At 48.7% G+C, this 20,810-nt stretch overlaps 1 protein-coding gene across 15 annotated transcripts in view; it reads left to right on the top strand.

The window, feature by feature from the left end:
* NCOA1 (nuclear receptor coactivator 1) overlaps nucleotides 1-20,810 on the top strand; it is a 406,595-nt gene that overhangs the window by 353,025 nt on the left and 32,760 nt on the right. For all 15 annotated transcript variants that reach the window (XM_084829475.1, XM_084829481.1, XM_084829477.1 and 12 more), the window contains 4 exons: nucleotides 575-722; nucleotides 5,303-6,647; nucleotides 13,053-13,224; nucleotides 18,516-18,701. In XM_084829475.1, the coding sequence (XP_084685601.1) occupies nucleotides 575-722; nucleotides 5,303-6,647; nucleotides 13,053-13,224; nucleotides 18,516-18,701 (1,851 nt within the window). The remainder of the gene's footprint in view (nucleotides 1-574; nucleotides 723-5,302; nucleotides 6,648-13,052; nucleotides 13,225-18,515; nucleotides 18,702-20,810) is intronic.

Genomic DNA, 20,810 nt, shown 5'->3' with positions numbered 1-20,810 from the left:
AGGGGGAAAGGGAGCTTGTGAAAAAGGGAGTCATGGTGATCCTGCATTTAAAATGGAAGCAGAAAGCCCCATTTTAAATGCAGAATTTTGGCTGGTATAGAGATGCCCCTGGTCTGGTGCCAGCGGCTGCTGTAGTGTGCCCCTGGTTTCTGGAGGCTCTAGTTCTTCCTCTGAAGAGGATTCCTCTAGTGAGGGCTTGACCGCTCCTTGGGAACAACGTTATTTAGGAGCCAGTAGACTCACTCCACTGGAGAGAGGAGGACACCTTGGTTCAAATGTCTGCTCAGCTGTAAACTCACTTGGATGACCTTGAGAAGCTCCTGTCTCAGCCCTCCCGTTTGTAAACTGGGAGTCATAGAATCATAGAATAGTAGGGTTGGAAGGGGCCTATAAGAGCATCAGGTCAAATGTGGATGGAAGCACGTACACAAAAAAGTGAATGATTGCAAATCTTTCTATGGCAGAACCTCTATCAGAAGCATTACTACTGGTGACAACAGAAGGCAGGTTGTCCCAGCTCACGAAGCCATCCTCTCTTTTTCCCTCCCCTTCCCCCCATTCTCTTTCTCCCCAGTGATGACCCGGGGCACAGCCTTCAGCCCGTCTTACCGGTTCACACTTAGTGATGGGACTGTGCTGAGCGCTCATACCAAGTGCAAACTCTGCTGCCCTCAGAGTCCCGAGATGCAGCCATTCATCATGGGCATTCACATCATTGAGAGGTGAGAGCTCCCCACTTTCACTGCTTGCTACTCCATCCATCTCTTCTTATGCCCCTGTGGTGGTTTCTGGTCTTTGTTTTCGTCGGTTTAGTCATTCCCCGCTTTTTTGCCTGAGGCTTTCTTTTCCTTGGGCAGGGACCAGTTTGGTTTGCCTGTGGAACCCTGAAAGTCGGCATAAACACAGGTGGTGCTTAACAACAACGATAGTAGCCATCCTGATGTATATCAGCGATGATCGTACATGTTGATTCTTGACGGGGCCCTCCGCACATGACAGTTTTTCTTCATGGAGAACATCCCTTGACAGAATGATGCGTTTCCCATAGTCCAGCCTGGCGCAGCCTGGCACCCTCCAGATGTGCTGGACTGCAACTCATGCTGGGGGCCATGCTGGCTGGGGGTGATGGGAGTTGCAGTCCAGCACATCTAGAGGGCGCCAGGTTGCACAAGGCTGCCATTGTCTTTGAAGCGTAGTGCAAGTGTGAGCTTCTTGTGCCGATTTGAGCCATTGCTGGGGCAGGTTGCAAGGGCATTTGTTGTAACAAGTGGAACAAAAAGCACACGCCCTTCTGCCTTGGGAAGTTTTTAGGCTGGCTGCAATCTTGACATTCCCTCTTGGGGCTCGTTTTGAGCCTGGCCCTTCAGAGGACCTAACTATGAATAAGCAGCCTCAACTGCCTCTGAGAAAATAAATTCAGATACAGAATTTCCTGTTCTGGGTTATTTAATCCTGAATAAAACATGTAGCTGCCTTTGAAGAGTCACAGAGATAGATGGGGTGGAGGGGCTTGGTATTTCTTTGGACTCTTCATTCTGCTTTTGCCCCAAACTTAAAATTGCTTTCTCGAACAGCTTCTCACTTCCCCGCACGTTTTTTGTGGGAACACTTATTTTATTTTATTTATTATTAAATTTATTAATCGCCCATCTGGCTGGTCACCCAGCCACTCTGGGCGATGTACAACATACAATAAAACAGTTTAAAACAATAAAATTCTACAGTAAAAACATTTTCTAAAATACCCTAACCCACCCCAAATGCCTGCCTGAACAACCATGTTTTTAATGCACGACGGAAGCTCATTAAAGAGGGGGCATGACGGAGTTCCCTAGGGAGGGAGTTCCACAGAGTGGGGGCCACCACAGAAAAGGCCCTCTCCCTCGTCCCCACCAGTCTAGCTGTCCTGGCTGATGGGACAGAAAGAAGGCCATCCAAGGCTGATCTTGTTAAGCGGCCTGTCTGGTGCTGCTGGAGGCGCTCCTTAAGATAGGCTGGGCCGGAACCATATAGGGTTTTAAAGGTCAAAACCAACACCTTGAATTTGGCCTGGAAAACAACTGGTAACCAGTGCAACTCCTTCAGCACTGGAGTGATGTGATCTCGCCGGCGGCTGCCTTTAATCAGGCGAGCCACCGCGTTCTGTACCAGCTGCAGTTTCCGAACCATCTTCAAGGGTAACCCCACGTAGAGCGCATTACAGTAGTCTAAACGAGAGGAGACCAGGGCATGTACTACCGATGGGAGCAGATGGTCGGGAAGGAAGGGGCGCAGCCGCCATATCAGATGGAGTTGATACAGCGCTGTCTGGCTCACAGCTGACACCTGAGCCTCCATGGACAGCTGGGAGTCCAAAATGACCCCCAGGCTGCGGACCTGGTCTTTCAAGGGTAGCCGTACCCCATTCAACACCAGGTCAACGTCCCCCAGCCTCCTCTTGTCTCCCACCAAAAGTACCTCAGTCTTGTCAGGGTTGAGCTACAGCCTATTCCTTCCCATCCAGCCACTCACCGTCTCCAGACATTTGGACAGGGATGCTACGGCCAACCTTGGTGAAGATTTAAACGAGAGGTAGAGCTGCGTGTCATCCGCATATTGATGACACTGCACCCCAAACCTCCTGATGATAGCCCCCAGCGGCTTCACATAGATGTTAAATAGCATCAGGGAGAGGATGGAACCCTGTGGCACCCCACAAGTAAGTGGCCACGGGTCCGAAACCTCCTCTCCCAGTGCTACCCTCTGGTACCTGCTGGAGAGGAAGGACCGGAACCACCGCAATACGGTGTCCCCAATGCCCAACCCCTCCAGGCGGTCCAGGAGGATACCGTGGTCAACGGTATCAAAAGCCGCTGAGAGGTCGAGGAGAACAAGGAAGGAGCATTCACCCCTATCCAGAGCCCTCCTCATATCATCTACCAAGGCGACCAAGGCCGTTTCTGTCCCATGCCCAGGCCTGAAGCCCGACTGAAATGGGTCTAGATAATCAGTTTCTTCCAAGTGTGCCTTCAACTGCACCGCCACCACCCGCTCAATCACCTTGACCAAAAATGGCAGATTTGAGACTGGGCGAAAGTTGTTCAAAACTTGAGGATCCAAGGAGGGCTTCTTTAAGAGCGGTCTTATCACTGCCTCCTTGAGGGCTGATGGCATCACTCCCTCCTCAAGGGAGGCGTTCACCACCGCCTTGATCCCCTCACCCAGTCTCTCTCTGCAGCTCATAATGAGCCAAGATGGGCAAGGATCAAGTAAGCAGGTGGTCGGCCGTACAGATGAAAGCACCTTGTCCACTTCATCAGGAGGAAGAAGCTGGAACCGATCCCACAAAACCGGTTTGCCACAGGCCGCCTCTTGCTCACTAACTGTATCCACAGCGTGCAGAGTAACACACCTAATCTGATCAATTTTATCTGCAAAGTGCCTTGCCAAGGCCTCACAGGAGGCCTTAGAATGCTCCAGTGGTTCCGGAGCCACAGGACCGACCAGGCTCCGGACCACTTGGAACTTATGCCACAAGGGGGTCCTTTGTGAATGTTATGAGGCAGTGTGAGAGAGCCTGGTCAAGGCAGCAGCTTCTCGCTCCTGCTTCTTACATCTGGCAGAAAGTGTGTCGAGGAGGGTGGAGATGGCTCATGGGTTTTTCAGAGTTGCTGGCACTTTGAAAGGGGGAGCACTGCTTCTAGCCTGTTTGCTCCACACATTTTGCTTTCTGGCATGCAGGCTTTGTGAGTTTTTTGTTCTGAGTTTCAAAAACCAGAGAGTGACTCAACATGGGGCGATGAAAATGTGTGCGAATGCTATGGGAAGCAAAGCTCTCTCCAGCTCTTTTGAAGATTGCCTGTAACCCAGCCTGAGACAGCACAGCAGGGGTGCAGAACCTCAAACCCATGAGCCAGATCTGGCCCACCAGGGTTGCCTGGATGGCCCCATCCCTTCCCTGATCAGTCACCAGTTAGTTGGTGGTTTCCTGGCTTATGCACATTTTCTCCCATTCTCAAAGGTGGAACGCTTTGTTACTGGCAATAAGAACTTTCAAGCTAAAATGGGCTGTTATTTTCAGTATATTTGACCCTGCCCTGTTTTGCCCCACCCACCGCTGGAATGTGGCCCCTGAGAGCTTCTCCGAAATGGAATTTGGCCCTCGGGGTGAAAGAGGTTCAACACCCCTGCGGCACAGGATGGGCAGCATGCACTTTAGGTTCTGAAGGTGACTTTGGGTAAAAGAGCAATTCATGTGGGCCTTTGGCCTCTGGGAAGGCAGAGTTTGAGGTAGACCCTGAGGCGAACCCCCAAGGGCAGGAACCACCAATTTTGAACTGTGAATAGCTGTGTGTGATGGGCTGCTACCTGCTGGTAAGTCGTAGAGGCTCTTTCTGCATTGGGTGCCTGTCTAAGAGAGTCCGTATCCAGGCCACCTGTGATTTTCCCCCTGCAATCTGCCATCAGTCACACACGGTGGAGGCCCATGTCATGCTACATGCTGCATTTGGCCTTCTGTATTGCTTCGCTTCCAGGTATTGCCATGGAAAAGCTTCTACCTTGTTAAACTGGGCACAAGCCTTCCTGCAAGGGCCTGGGATGGAAATCTCACACTGTTTATGTTCCTGGCAGTTCCCCACCCCTCTTTCTCCATTAGCCCAGCCCTTTTCTCATTGATGGTTTATTCCTTTTTCCTTTTTATTTTTTTTGTAAGATGAATTTGCACATGCATATGTTCTTAATTGCCTCAATACTGTTAATTCCCACACACACACACTAATTTATTTTCAAGCAGAAGCTTAGTCCAGCCACTTCTCAGTCTTGGAAATGAGTTCCTTCATGATCTCATCTCGGGGTGGAGGGAGTAGAGCGGTCCCCCTCTCTTCTGGGCCCAGTGCATACAATTTTTTGGAGTGGGGGAGTTGTACGAGTGAACAGTTTCAACAGTAAAGAATGGTTGTTAGTTTGGGGCTGGGGCTTAGAAGCCAGCAATTCTGGGAGTGGAGAGAGGAGGGGACCATATTTGGATGAGACACCTGCCAAGGTAAGCACCTTTCCATTCTTTTGGCATTGAGGGCTTCCTCTGTTACGATGTGACCTCCACTGGGTCCTTTTGGAATGATTCTTCCATAGGCCTGTGCATGATATATGGGAATTGGCCATTGTTATATGGGAATTGGCCATGGAATTGGCCACATGGATTTTCCTGGAACAGTCACAAAGACAGAAGCCAGCAGAAACGGATCTTCCTTGTAAATTCCATGTGGATGGCCAGTCCTTCTTCGGCACCAACCATCTTTTTCTTTTCTTTCTCTCAACGCAGAGAACATGGCACGCTGTCGCCCCAAGAGAACACTAACTCTGGAATGCCTCTTCCCCACGTCAGTCCCTCGCTGAATCCCAACATTTCCCCTGGACAAGGCCTGGCTCTGCCCTCTCCTCTCCCCCCCTCCAACAGCAGCATGGTACCAGCCAGCACGAGCCACCCACCGGGACCCAGCCTGCATGGCAACAGCAGTGCTGCCACTGGCCAAGCCACTTTTGGATGCTCCCCTGGGAGCCAGATGGGAGCTAACCTTGCCTTAAGTCAGGGACAGGCCGGTCCCCAGAACAGTACCCATGCGCTGAACCTCAGTGGCTCCCCGATGAACAGCCCCGGGGTCACCCTGCCACAGTTCATGTCCCCCAGGCATCGGGTCAGCCCTGGGCTGGTCCATCGGCCCAGAATGCCAAGCAACCCTTTTTCTCCCACGATGCCCCACACACACTCCCCGGTGGGCATGGTGGGCAGCTGCGGTGGCAGCAGCACCATCTGCAACAGGCCTTACCCAGGCACCCCGCTAAACTCCATGCAGGGGCTGGCTGAAGGGCCCAGCCCCCCAGTGGGCTACTCCACGCCCCCTCCTGTGCTGCGGCAGCTGAGCAACCAGAACTCGCCCAGCCGGATGAGCATGCCGCCCATGAAAACGGAGCCAAAGGACAGCAAGGAGATCTCCTCCATCCTGTGCAGCATGGCTCGTTCTGACGGCAGCCCCAGCGACAGCAAGCCACCCTTGGACTCTGGCTTGCTGCACGGTGGGGACAGACTCTCGGAGAGCGATAGCAAGTGCTTGCAGGTCACCAGCCACAAACTAGTCCAGCTCCTGGCTTCCACAGCCCAGGAGCAGTTACGGCATGCGGACGCAGACACAAGCTGCAAAGAGCCTTTGTCTTGCACAGGTGCCTCTGGGACCCCGGCCTCTGGGAACCCCGTGGCCAGTGCATGCCCCTCCTCTCACAGCTCCCTCACGGAGCGCCACAAGATCTTGCATCGGCTCCTCCAGGAGGGCAGCCCCTCGGACATTGGCAACTTGTCCATGGAGCATGACAAAAAGGACAGTGTGCCCAGTGGGACAGCCACTGCTGCCACCCCACAGGGCCAGGCCCCCGGGACCCCTGACATCAGGCTTGAGGCAGATGCTGTGAAGAAGAAGAATTCCAAGGACCATCAGCTCCTTCGGTCCCTGCTTGATAAGGATGAAAACGAGCTGGTGTCTAACCCCACCTTGAGCCTGGATGATGTGAAGGTGAAAGAGAGTCCAGAGCATTTGGATCCCTGCAGTGGAGTTCCAACCCTACTGACCAAGCCCCCTGCTCAGGAGGAGGTGAAGCTGCAGCCACAGGGTCAGGTGGGTTTTCCCCCATCGAGAATCCTTTCCTGCTAGTAAAAGCAGCAATACAGTGTTCCATTCATGATAAGGCTCAGGCTGCTACAGTTGGCTTGAAGGTGCTCCTTGGCTCAGGTTGGGCATCTTGCTTAGCACTGAGGAGCAGGGTGATAATATGTTCCAGGACAACCCACATAGGCAGGGAGCCAGAAATTATGTCTGTGCTTAGTAAAAATTATTTCTTCTTGTCATAGCAAAAGTGCCTCTGAACACATGCAGAAGGCTTTTCCACCCAGGAACTGGCAGCCTGCCACTCCCACAATTAGGGAGAATGGCTAATAGCACAGATGGCAGTGTTCCCCATAAGCCAGAGTGCCCTGCAGATCTCCTTCTGAAAATTAAACATTGCCAGCACTTTCCTGGCACTTCCCTAATACAGAACAGCAAGCATTTGTTTTCAAAACCAGCACTTAAAAGGCTAGAAAACACAGTCTTTCCCTCTCTCCCAAAGAAGTCCACTCCAGATTTTTCTTCCTTTCCTGCAGCTGCCCCCCTTCACAACCCAGTCTTTGATTGATTGATCAATCAAGAGGACAAAACAAAGGGAGGGCAAAAAATGGGAGGGGGGCTTCTTTCTGGTGTGGAAAGTGGGAGTGATACATAGAGAAGCCCTTTGCAAGTTGGGACTGCGGAATGGAGAGAGCTCACCAAGGAGGAGATGTAGAGAGAAGGAAGCAGGCACTGAAACTGCCCACTCAGTCAGTGCCAAAGCCAAACTTTCTTGTTCTTAAAAAAAATCTACTTGCCGTTGGAACAAAGCTTGTTGCCTAGCAGAAATTTGAAAAGGATATATTCACAGTGTGTGGGGTGGAAGCTGGGGCTGCAGGGGTTCCTGAGTTCCATTATTCAGATAATGCTGGGCAAGGGGAGCGAAAGAGACTGCGTGGGAAAAGCAGCTTTGCATGTGAAGAGGGAGAAAATGAACTGAGCAGCCCCAGAGAGAGATTGAAAATGGTGCAGCTACCTTTCAGTCCACCAATCTGATCTTCATTATTCCCACAAGGGGAACAGAGGGGGAAAGGGGCAAACCTTTGTCCATCTCATTACAAACTAGATAACTTACTTCTAAATATCTGCTCCAGGTTTTGCTGGTAGTCTAAATTAGCAACCTTCCTCCCTGCGTATTCTTGCTAGCCAAGATCAGACTTCCTTCTCCCTGGCCTGTTGGCCAGTGAGCTTCTTAAAGGCACACATGGGGCCTGTTTGGATGTTCCTGTTTGCATTTGCAAGCGCCAACCTTGTATCTATGTTCAAGTGAGCAAAGCAGTGTGTGAAGTTGCAGTCCAACAGATCTGGAAGGCCCCAGGTTGGGCCAGGCTGGCATAGACAGGCGCAGTATGGGGCCGAGCTCAGTGTTGTGTATCTCATCCATTCTGGATGAAATATGCATGTGATCATCGCTCAGGAGCACTTTCCTCTGTGGTGTCCAGTTATAATGAGGTATTTAAAAATCACAACAAATGCTCTTAACAGACATTCTTGTTTGCCGAGAGCGTGCATTTGAACTTTGCTATGAATCTTGCCCTCCCTCCTCTCCCCCCCGCCCCCGAGTTGTACAAACTGAAACCTGAAATGGTGCTCCTTAGCCCACTCTCAGCCCCAGACCGTCTTCTGCAACCTGGGGATAATTATACTGGCCTATCTCATAGGATTGCTATAAGAATGCATGAGAAGTACCTTGGACACTCAGAAAGCACAATATAAACACAAAGTAGTATTAGCATCCCCAGGTTCGGAAAGTGCTCTGCATCTCTGCTGTATGTTTGTCCTTGACCTTAGGGCTATTTTCCATACCTGTATATTTCTCTACCTTTTTCTAGTTCTTTACTTTTCAATGTTTCCACAACACAGACCAGAATTGCAGGCTGTAGGTGAGGTGTAATTTGTGGATCTTTAAAGCCAGCATGACTCTAGCTGAAGTGGTAACCGTATCCCCGTTCAGGGATGGGCAAAGCAAATCTGCAGCTCCAAGGCCACAATTAAAGCCACACGCAAATGGCAAAAGTGATAATAGCACAGCATACCACAGCTGCTGGTGGTTGTATTAGGTGGAGATTGTGCTGTTCTTTACCTGTTGAGTGTAATAATGTAAGTGAACTCTTCTTTCTTAAGGCACAATGGTGTTGTGATTTCTCATTATATCGCTTTCCCTCTAATTGTCTCATTAGATCACATTCCCATCTTCAAGTACATTTTCCAATCTTTTTCCTTTTGTGGGAGATTTGCTAAATTGGAGAACTTGTGTCAGCAAAGAGACAGGGAGGGAGAATGAGTGGGAATGAAATAATCTAAGCAGACAGGGCTGTCTTTTGCAGTATTCCCGGCCATACTTGAATAAATATGGAGAGAAGCAATGAAGTTCAATCTTAGGCAAAAGAGGGAGAACCTTGAACCTTGCAGCTGAGAAGCAGCCATCCTATGCCAGTGCCCCCTTTCGTGGGTGAGCAGGCCAGGACAATTGGTAGCCACTGAGGCCAACAGATGGAGGAGACCTGCCTTCCCAGCAATATCCGGGTCCATCTGCTTCTCTTCCTCAAGGACACAGGGGAGCTTGACTCTCATGGGAGGCCAGGAGGGTCAGAAGAAGCCCAGCCATACCAGTCCAGGTTGGCTGCACAACCAACCCAAACGTTTGCTTGGGGTGGCAATGCATTGAGGGGCAGCAGGGAAGCTGCAGGGAGTCTGCGACGTGTGGCTCAGGGCCCAGAGGAGGCCCGCAGCTTGCTCTTAGGTCGTGTGGTGCCACTGTGTATGGAGTTTGCGAAACCTCTTGAGCTGGCCCCAGTTCAGAGGGCGGCTGCGGGGGTGTCCAGTCAGGGCAAGTCAGGGATTGTTCTGATGAGGGATTAATCTGCTTTAAAAAACACACAACTTCTGCTCAGTCAAAAAGATGCCCAATTTTTTAATAATGCTTTTTAATATGAGTATTTATTAAAAACTGCAGGTGGCAGGTGCCCTTTTAGAAAAGAGCTTCCCCCATTTCTCTCAGGCAGAAGGAAAGCATGCCTTTCCCCCCAAGATACTGCTGCTATGACACGGGTGTGCACCGTCTACACCAGGGCGGGTGCTTTCCCAAACCCCAACAGCATTTTTAAAGGGAAAAGCTGTAGGGAGTGGGGGGGGGTGATATAGAGTGGAGGAGCGGTACTTCACCCCTTCCCTGTCTGCTATCTTTTCCTGCTCCACCAAACTGCCTTTCCCACTGTGGGGGTCCCATGTGCATTTACATCACACATGGAGATGTGATGTGCAGGTAAAGAGCCCCTTCACCCTGCCGCTTCTCCATTGTAAAATTGCCCCCTCCAGAAACAGCTTTTGTCTTTCATTTAACAAAAGAAAGAAGAAGAAGAAGCAATCAGGGTTTCATTACATTGTTTATTACTTATTTATTAAAAGTATTTTTAACCTGGCCTTCATCCTGGGATGTCAGGGCAACAAACAAGAGGCATACAAACCAAAATAGACCAACAGACATACAAACGAAAACAAGGCACAATATAAGACATCCCTCCCCAACCTGACACCCTCCAGATGTGTTGAACTGCAACTCCCAGCATGCCCAACCAGCCATGGGTGGCTGGGGCATCCTGGGAGTTGTAGTCCAACACATCTGGAGGGGCACCAGGTTGGGGAGGGATGTCTTATAATACAATATAACCATAAACGTAATTCACAATTAACAGAAAAGGCAGAGCAAACTAAACAAACCAAGAACAATACTGTAAAACACCTGGGCAGGTTTTAACCTGTCACTGGAGTGATAGCAGTGTTGGCGCCCGTTGAGCTTCAGTGGAGAGGATGTTCTAGGGACTGATCCGTGCCTCTGTGTGCGTATCATTGTGGTTAAGTCTTGGTGGCCACAGTGGAAATGTCAAGGCACAGAATGAGCAAGCCATTTCGCATGGTTGATGAATACAGTAAACAGAGTGCGCACACTTGTTTTCCTGAGCATGGTGGTTGCGCTTGCTCTGCAGGCTCCTGATGCTGAAAATGTTCCCTTCATATGTGCGAGACTGAGTCAGTCTTTCAAGCATCTCGATAGGTGGGCGTGAGAGTTGAAATGTCTTGTTTCCAAACTGGAACAGTCTCTACTCCAAGTAAGCTCATCACACCTTGCCAGTGTTTTCACTCTCAGAATGTTTCTGGATGTTCACTTTTTTTTTAATAGACCCGGAAGTGGTACCGCTTCCTGGAGCAAACAGGATGTAACAAGTAGTCCTTCTGCACCTTTTCTCTGTTGCATTAGGATGGTGGACTTATCTGATTTTCCCAGGCACTGTGTGTACCTGCAACAGTCCAGGGCAACTGCTAAAGTAATGCTCTGTCTTGTGATACAAAATCTGGTAACACATTGTGGCTGTAACTGTAGGTCCAACTCCTTTCCTGCGGCCCTTTCTCCCACCTAGCACCACCAAGTACACCATTATTGTCTGGTTAGAGCCTGTTAATTCCCATCCAGGCAAACATGAAGCCAGTGTTGGGGCTCTGAGCTATTTGGGGTGGGAAGTGGCTTCTGCCTGCTGGTATAGAACTTCACAGATCAATAGTTTTAATCAAGCGTTTGTTTGGAATAAAATCAATACTTGCAGAGAAAGAACAAAAAAGGGAAGTAATGCTGGAGGTTGTATGGCAGGGGTGGGCAACTTGTAGTCCTCCAGGTGTTTTGACCTACAACACCCATGATCCCCCATCATTGGCTATGCTGGCTAGGGCTGCTGGGAGTTGTAGGCCAAAACACATAGAGGGCCATAAGCTGCCCACCGCTGCTGCATTAGATCCAGTAATGCTGAGCAGTGGGACTTGGCTAAGTTCACAATGAGGGGCAGGAGGAGGGGGGCAGCTGGAGACGCAGCGGGTCCTTGCGGCGGGAGGGGCAGCCCCCACAGGGACAGGCCATGGTGTTTCCCCCAGAGACTGGAGAGTTGGAACAGTGACTGTATCATTGCCTGTGCGGTGTGTACATTCATCCCATTATCAGGATAGAGCCACAAGTTCTAACAAACATGGGTTTAGTCTCCCCATACTCCCATTATGTATAGTATACTTCACTCTAGCTTGTAGGCAGAACACCTGCTTTGCACGCAAATGCGAAGGTCTGACTCATTAAGGCATCATACGCTGTAAGCAGCCACTCACTGGCAAGTAAGGATCTCCTGCAAGTCAGCAGGACAGCGAAGCTTGCAAAAAGGGTGTGTGTGTGTGTGTGTGTGTGTGTGTGTGTCCTCTCCCTGCCCAGTGCCCTTATGACACTCTAGAGCTGCCTTCCCCAACCCGGTGCCCTCCAGATGTGTTGGACTGCAACTCTGTATTTTAAATCTCCGCATTGCTGCTAGGTTTTATTCTGGTTTTATTCTGGTTGTATTGTTATATTAAGGTTTTAATGCTTTTATATTTTATATTGTTTTACCCTGAGCTTTTTGGTTTTAATTTTTGGGAACCGCCCAGAGAGCTTCAGCTATTGGGCAGTATAGAAATGAAATAAATAAATATGGGCAAGCTGTTAACGTTTTCATGTTTAATGGGCAAGGTTGCCACCTGTCCTAATGTCTTTAAGCTGTTTCGCCATCCCCACCAGTAGCCATCAAGGATGCAGCACAGAGGCAGGGAAATGAAGAGTAATGATGTGTTAAAAGACCAGACCCCCCATTCTTCATCTGCGGCCTCCTCCTCCTCCAGGTCCCCTCTGAGCCATCTGAGGTTAGGCAATGGGTAGCTGTAGAGAGGGCCATTTTGGGCTGTGGCCCTCTCCAGGGAAGCTGGCCTGGCACCATCCCTGTTGTTCCTTTGGTGTCAAGGGAAGCCTTTTTCCCCTTTGCCCAGGCATCTCAGTATGTTTTAGAACTGTTTTCTGCCCTATGGTGTAGCTCTGCTGAATTTCTTTGGTTTTATGGCTGCTGTTCCTGTGCTTTTTTGGGGGGGGCTTTTTTGTGTATAAAAAGAAGCTTCCGCATACACAGATCCCTCCAGAAGACAAGAAAATCCACAGGAATAGCTTTATGATGTTTTACTGTAATTTTATTCTGGCCTACAGTCCTGGGAGCGCTATACCAAAGGCAGCCCCAGAAGTGATCTAAATTAATATAATAAATATTTCTCTCTTGGTAGCAGTTCTGTGGCAGGGTTATCTCATTTTCCCAGTGCTCAGATTTCTGATGTTTTGCCAGCGGGAACGCAGGGTTCTGTCACGAGGGTCTGTTGGTGAGCGCCCGCTGTGTCACTAGTGACAAGCGAGAGAGGTATGGGGCTAAGAGGTGGGCAGGGGCTGTGGCTCCAGACCAGAGCAGAGGGCCTGGTGTTCCTTGTTCCGTTTGTGGCTGTCCCTCAGAGGCTCAGCAGCTCACCTGTGGCCTCGCTTTCTCCCTTCAGTTTGCATCCGACCTTGACCAGATCCTGCCGTCGCTGGAAAAAGCAGCCCAGCTGCCGTCAGGCCTGTGTGGAGCGGAGTCAACTGAAAGTGGCGGTATTGTTGTCAAGTCCGAGATGCTGACCCCCTCCCTCCAGCCCAGTACCACAGCAAGAACTCCCACAGGGATGAGTTGTACGTACATTTGCTTCTGGGGAGAGTTTCTCACCTTTCCATGACCCCCAGGGCATGACCTGGTCTGACTCTTTAGGATATGTTCTTAATGCTGCTTCTGTGATTGATCGACTGGAGCCTTGTTATATTGCAGTTGACATGCCAGGATTTGGTTGAGTATAAGAAGATACTGAACGCTTTCCTTCCAAATTCTGTAACTGTTTCTTTATAAAAGGCAACGTTTAGGATGGACCTACCACCTTTCTGCCTGTGGGCTTAAGGTCTCATTACTGTTAGACATTGACTAGAGTTCTGGGTCTACTTCCCATTAAGAAGCGGAGTGCCATTTTGTCTTAGAAATTAACGAGTTTATTATAGTGGAGGGGCAAAAGCCAACTTCATCAGATGCCTAGAGTGGGTGACTTGACCAGGAGGAGAAGTGGCTCTGTATAATCTTCCCCTGCTGCTCTTTTATAGACACTGCTGAGACGGAAGGGGTGTCTGGTCCATGACAAAATGGTTGGACAGTAGTTTTGCCACCTGCCCTACTTGCAGACCCAGCCACAAATACCACCAGTCTGTTGAGATTCATGGAGGATAAGGCTATCCGTGATTACTAGTCCTGATGGCCATATATGCTACCTCACATATTGGGAGTGGGAGGGTGCTGTGGCACTCGTGTCCTGCTTGTGGGTTTCCCATGGGCAGCTGGTTGGCCACTGTGTGAACAGAATGCTGGACTAGATGGACCTTTGGTCTGATCCAGCAGGGCTGTTCTTATGTTCTGATGCTTAACCCGTTTGGGGTGTTGTTGCAGTCACACAGCATATGTCCTGTTGCCACTCTGCTGCATTCTCAGCCTCTTCATCTCTCAAGCCTGTTGCTACCTCACTAAGGCTGAGGACAGACAAAAGGATGTCCTTCACCCAGTGCACAAGTGGTTTACAGAGCTGGCTGCTGCCAGATGCAGTGGTGGCGCCTGGCTCTGATGGCCTTAAATGGGGGATTCTGCACATGCATGCAGGACGGGCCTGTTGGTCTCCGGAGAGGTCTGTCAATGGCTGTCATGCATGATGGCTGTTGGGAACCTCAAGGGCAAGGAGGCAGTATGTCCCTGAATGCCAGTGGCTGGGGAACGGTGGCCCTCACACCCTGCTTGTAGGCTTCTGGGAGGCATCTGGCTGGCCACTATGGGCAGCTGGATCCTGGACCAGGTGGACCATTTTGTCTGACGCAGCAAGGCTCCTCTTACGTTCTGAAGCTGGACTTGTGGTGAACAAGCTGTGGGTCCTCTTAACCCCTCAGTTCACCACCCTAGTTTGGCCATAGGAACTGAGTCCAAAGAGTGCAATTGTGTGCACACTTACTTGGAATTAATGACATCATGAGACTGACTTCCAGTGATAAGTTGAATTAAATCACTCAGGATTGTTTATTTTATTTATATTTATGTATGATTACATTTATATCCTGCCTTTTTCCTCTTGTGGGGAAACAAAGCTCTCCATTTTATCCTCACAGCAACCCTGTGAGGTAGTTAGGCTGAAAGTCAGTGACTGGCCCAAAGGCTTCATGGCCGAGTGGGGACCAGAACCCGGATCTCCCGAGCCCCATTCCAACTGTTTAACCACTACACTACACTCTCTCCCTAGTAATTATTTGTGGCCTTGCAGGGAAAAAGGAGAGGAGGAGAATGAAGAAGCAGCTATAAACAGCTTTGGCAGTGCTTCTCTGCCTGATCACCTAGAGGTGATTCTTACTTGTCATTGGCAACCAAGCAAGCCCAGACTGTGCAAAGCTTTGGCCAGAGCAGACTTCTTTGTGCCAGATCTCTGCTTCTGCCACCACCCCTCCCTTCAGCCATTTCCCAGTAGCTTTAAACCAATCAACGGACTCAGTTACAGGGAGGAAGTTTTTGCTAAATTTTGTAATTGTTGAGAAGCAAACTAGAAGAGGGTATCAAGAGCTTTTATGACCTAAACTGCTGAAAGAGAGAGCAGACTGGCTCAGGTCAGGAGAGGAGATCCTTGAAGTAAGATTTGTGAGTGACCGCTGCGCAGGCACAAGAATCATCAAAGAGGCAGACTTTGCATTCCACAGTAGCAGGAACCATCCAGCAGTTTGAAAAAGAGCTGTCAAATCCCGAATTGCACCGATGGACCGTTTGTCCTGTCACTGAGGAATTCCTGATGCAAGAATCAGACAGCTGCATTTCACTTAAGCCTATTATTTGCATGCTGAAGGAAGCTTCTTATTCCAAAGACTCAAATGAGGCTGCCTTCAGGGAAACCAACTTTAAGGCTACTCAGAAGGCAGTGACATGTTATGACTGGGCTAATTCTCTTGGAGGAGACAAGGGGACATTAATGATACGGAAGGGTTTTTTAAACTAGGCAGTCAATAACTTATTAATCCCACAGAATAAGAGTTAAAAGATGGCTAAGGTGAAAACAGACCTTTAAAAACTGGAATGGCCTTCCATTCGTGGGAAGCATGCAAGCTTTTGAGGTAACATAGACATTTTTCCTGCTTGGCAAAGGGTCCTGTATAATGTAGAAGCTTGCAACATGCCTTGGAGGTTGTCCAATAGAGAAGATAATCTGCTTGGCTGGTTTGGACCCCAAGAAAGTTACTTTAAAAGTCAGTGTAGGAGTGAAGGATGGAGTGTGTTCTAAAATTCTTGTAAATCTGACAATATTTTAAAAATCTGAAACTGATTTTTTCTGAGAATTTTTACACACACACACACAGTTGTAATGTGTGTCTTCAGTTGTAATACCCTTTTTAAAAAATACATGAATTTGGGGTTTTGTTATATTTCAAGACAATAATAACAGGATACATGTGTTTAAGCATTGCTAATAACAAGGCAGCAGGAGACGACGGTATCCCAGCTGAACTGTTTAAAATCTTGCAAGAGGATGCTGTCAAGGTGATGCATGCCATATGCCAGCAAATTTGGAAAACACAAGAATGGCCATCAGATTGGAAAAAATCAACTTATATCCCCATACCAAAAAAGGGAAGCACCAAAGAATGTTCAAACTATCGAACAGTGGCACTTATTTCACATGCCAGTAAGGTAATGCTCAAGATCTTGCAAGGTAGACTCCAGCTATTCATGGAACGAGAATTGCCAGATATACAAGCTGGGTTTCGAAAAGGCAGAGGAAGGAACTAGAGACCAAACTGCCAATATCCGCTGGATAGTGGAGAAAGCCAGGGAGTTTCAGAAAAACATCTATTTCTGTTTTATTGACTATTCTAAAGCCTTTGTGTGAATCATAACAAATTGTGGCAAGTTCTTGGTGGTATGGGGATACCAAGTCATCTTGTCTGCCTCCTGAGGAATCTGTATAACGACCAAGTAGCAACGGTAAGAACAGACCACGGAACAACGGACTGGTTTAAGATTGGGAAAGGAGTACGGCAGGGTTGTATACTCTCACCCTACCTATTCAACCTGTACGCAGAACACATCATGCGACGTGCTGGGCTTGATGAATCCAAGGTTGGAGTTAAAGTCGCTGGAAGAAACATTAACAATCTCAGATATGCAGATGATACCACTTTGATGGCCGAAAGCAAGGAGGAGCTGAGGAACCTTCTGACGAAGATGAAAGAAGAAAGTGCAAAAGCTGGGTTGCAGTTAAACCTCAAAAAACCCAAGATTATGGCAACCAGCTTGATTGATAACTGGCAAATAGAGGGAGAAAACGTGGAGGTAGTGACAGACTTTGTATTTCTAGGAGCAAAGATTACTGCAGCCAGGAAATCAGAAGACGTTTACTTCTTGGGAGGAGAGCAATGACAAATCTTGATGAAATAGTAAAGAGCAGAGACATCACACTGACAACAAAGGTCCGCATAGTTAAAGCAATGGTATTCCCCGCAGTAACCTATGGCTGCGAGAGCTGGACCATGAGGAAGGCTGAGCGAAGGAAGATAGATGCTTTTGAACTGTGGTGCTGGAGGAAAGTTCTGAGAGTGCCTTGGACCGCAAGAAGATCAAACCAGTCCATACTCCAGGAAATAAAGCCAGTCTGCTCACTTGAGGGAAGGATATTAAAGGCCAAACTGAAGTACTTTGGCCACATCATGAGAAGACAGGAGACCCTGGAGAAGATGCTGATGCAAGGGAAAGTGGAAGGCCAAAGGAAGAGGGGCCAACCAAGGGCAAGATGGATGGATGGATGATATTCTGGAGGTGACGGACTCGACCCTGGGGGAGCTGGGGGTGGCGAAGGCTGACAGGAAGCTCTGGCGTGGGCTGGTCCATGAAGTCACGAAGAGTCGGAAATGACTGAACGAATAAACAACAAACGTGTTTAATTTAAATGTCCTACCTTTTCTAAAACTGCAAAACAGAAAGCATCCATAATTGAGAATGTAACAACAACAAATCAAGTTGAGGGAAAAGAAATTTACTTACTTACTTACTTACTTATTTATTTATTTAAAATATGTCTTGGCCACCTTTCAGGGCAGAAGCCCTCCCAAGGCAGCTTACAACAATAAGATACATAAACACAATTAAAATATTAAACGTGATAAAAAATATAAAAACAATAAAAACAACAATAAAAGCCAACAATAAAAGAATTTTTGCAATTAGAATTGTTCACCCCACTGGGTTCAGCTTGTAATTTAAACCCACCCCTGCATTACAGTGTTCACATGAGCATACCTGTAACTGAAATGAGTGCGCCTTGATTAAGTGTGCAAGGAAAAGAAAACTCTGACTTTGCTGAAAAATGTCTTGCAAGGCTTGGGGGGCTGGAGACAAACCCTCTGGTGGACTGTGCAGGAATTCCAGCCCATGCCAGAAGATTTGTCACAGCCTAGAGCCGCCTTCCCCAACCCAGCAGGCCTTCCAGACGTGTTGGACTACAACTTCCATCATCCCTCCAGCCAATGTGGCCAATGGATATGCTGGCTGGGGTGTGATGGGAGTTGTAGTCCAACACATCTAGAGGTTGCTAGGCTGGAGCAGGCTGCTCTAGAGTTTACATGAGATCCACAGAAGCTATGCAGTTTTCTGCTGTTGATTTGAGGCACGTTATGTTAGCATGATAACTGCTCAGTTCTTGCCTCTCTTTTTGTTCTACTTGGAGGGTAGGGTTGGGGGAAAGGGAGAACCACCACATAGTTCTGAGACTACTGTTTAGGATTCTTTGGCTTTGAATGCGAAATGACGCCACCTTGGCCCTTGTCTCTGTAACACCCCTGCTAGCTGTTCCTTGGGCCTAGCAAACGCCAGGGAAGCTACAGTGATCCTGTGCTGCTCCCTAAATTGCACTTCTCTGTTCCAGCTGTTAATGGTGGGCAGAGCATGCAGGCCAGCCGGTCCCCCTTTGAATTCTGCGACCCCATGGAGCCCGTTCAGCTTAGGACGGCACCGTTCCCTGCAATGAACGGCAGCAGTCCTCATCCTGGATTACCATCTGAGCAAGGCAGAGGAGCAGTTCCTGGACCAAGCCCCTTCCAGCCCAACACAGGTAAGTACCTTCATTCTGATGAACAGGCACACCTCTTCCTGACAGCGGAGGGAAGGAGGGGAATGATGGATTTCTGTAGTACCGTCAATATACGACATGCATTCCTTCTCCCAAAAGCAACTCCTTGAGGTAGTTCAGCCTGAGAAATAATGTCTTGGCCAAAGCCACCCAAGGCTGAGCAAGGATTTGAAGTCCTAAATGCAGCACAGTCTCCACAGCACCATAGTGCCCCCCCCCACTTCCCATTTAATCCATTACATTCTAGGGAGTGAGCAGCACAGTCAGCCCAACATTAGTTCCGACATGTAAGCAAATGCAGCTTTTCATCAAGTAACAGCTGCATTGGGAGTCAGTGGGGAAAGCATCTTCACAGCAGAACCTAGAAAAGTCACCTCCTATCATTGTCCCCGTGACAAGATGGGAAGATCTGAATACAGCATGATAGAAATGCGTGCAAAATTTTAGGAGGAGTTATCCCAGACTTACCAGTTTTTGCACGTGACATCCCAAAGCCAATTTTCTTTGAAAGATTGTGTGCACATGAAATCCCAAAGCCGGCACTACATCTGGGATATCAACACTCCTGTTTTTTGGCTTATGCATCAAGGAACCTTCCACTGTATTTCCTGCAGTTTGAATACAGAGCTTCTGATCAACCACAGCATATCTCATGTTGCAGTATCAGGCATGCATGAAGAACAAATACAATGGCAGAGTTATGATTTTGTGTTTTCAACATTTTTAAACACTACAAAGCCCATGCTGCAGTGTTACCTGAAGGAAATGCTCGAGCACATCATGGCCTATGTACAAGCATTATGTCATACTGGTGGGCAATACACACTGCTCCTGACAAGTACCACAAGGGATTCCAATCTTCTGGTGCAAATCCTGGCCCCCAGTGAACAGAATTAGGAACAGATTTCTCTAGAGAGTTTTAAGACAGCATTAGCCTCTCCTCTCCCACTCAGTTCACCCTATCTAAACAAACAAACAAACACAATAATGACCTTGGCAAAAGCCACCAAATATAAGATGAAATGGTAACTTGTCTGCAGAAGGGTGATGAAGCTTTGGTTATCAACTCCAAGTGATAAGCGGCCAAGAATTTAGTATTTCTATGGCGTAGAACCAAGAGTTGGAGGAACAGGACTGCAGAACTAGGCTGTGAGTTTTAGCCTGCAAAGTCTTTCCCTGTTAGATGCAGTATGTGCTAAGCACGTGCAGTACATGCTAAGCCACAAGGTGACGGCTCGTAGAACTAGGATTGACCACACTTCCCCCAACCTGGTGCCTTCCAGATGTTTTGGACTACAACTCTCTTCAGCCCCAACCAGCTTGTCCAATGATCAGGGATGATGGAAGCTGTAGTCTAACACCTCTGGAAGGCACTAGGTAGAAGCCTAGGATAGATTATTCTCGTCCCCTGATTTTGCCCATTTGGCTGAAGGTTCATTTGCTTCGGTTTCGTGAACTGTCAGCTTTATACATCCACTTCTGCTCAGAAGACAGAACACTGCAAAACAGCTCTGCTGGCTCAGATCAAAGGAGCATCTAGTACAGGTGTTCTGCTCCACTTGCGGTTAGCTGGATGCCCCTGAGATGCTCACAGGCAAGTTCCAGCTGCCTGTAGTGCTGGAGTGGGGTGTCTCTTGTTGTTTATAAATGGGAGATGTCTCAGAAAAACCTTCAGAAATAAAGGGCACAATTTGATTCTGCTTGATAGGATGTTCCGGAAAGACTTTGTTTTGCCCTGACAAACGCAGCATCCACAGCCGAGAGCTCAGGGCTTAGCTGCTAATTACACTTGCCATGGGGCAGCAACGGCAGGGATGGGCTACCCCCCGTGGGTGGGCACCCGAACCAGTCTCTCCCCACGGAGCACCTTCCCTTTCTCAGCCCTAATCAACCGTGCTGCTGCTGTTGCTGGCGGTTCTTTTATTTCCCTGTTGCCAGGCAACCCTTAAGAACACTGCATTGCTGCTGCACAGCCAGTTCAAGAACAAAATGAGCCCCCTCCGATCAACTTTACTCTCCAATCCATGGCTGTTTTCTGACTCGCTGATCTCACCCCAAGGCCACGTTGTCCACTGACACACTGAGAGAAGG

This window comes from Heloderma suspectum, chromosome 1 (genome assembly GCF_057233095.1).
Source record: "Heloderma suspectum isolate Gila_16-S chromosome 1, 16-S_ref, whole genome shotgun sequence".
Classification (NCBI taxonomy): domain Eukaryota; kingdom Metazoa; phylum Chordata; class Lepidosauria; order Squamata; family Helodermatidae; genus Heloderma; species Heloderma suspectum.
The sequence above is the reverse complement of the archived record's forward strand: the minus strand, read 5'-3'. Positions and strand labels throughout refer to the sequence as shown.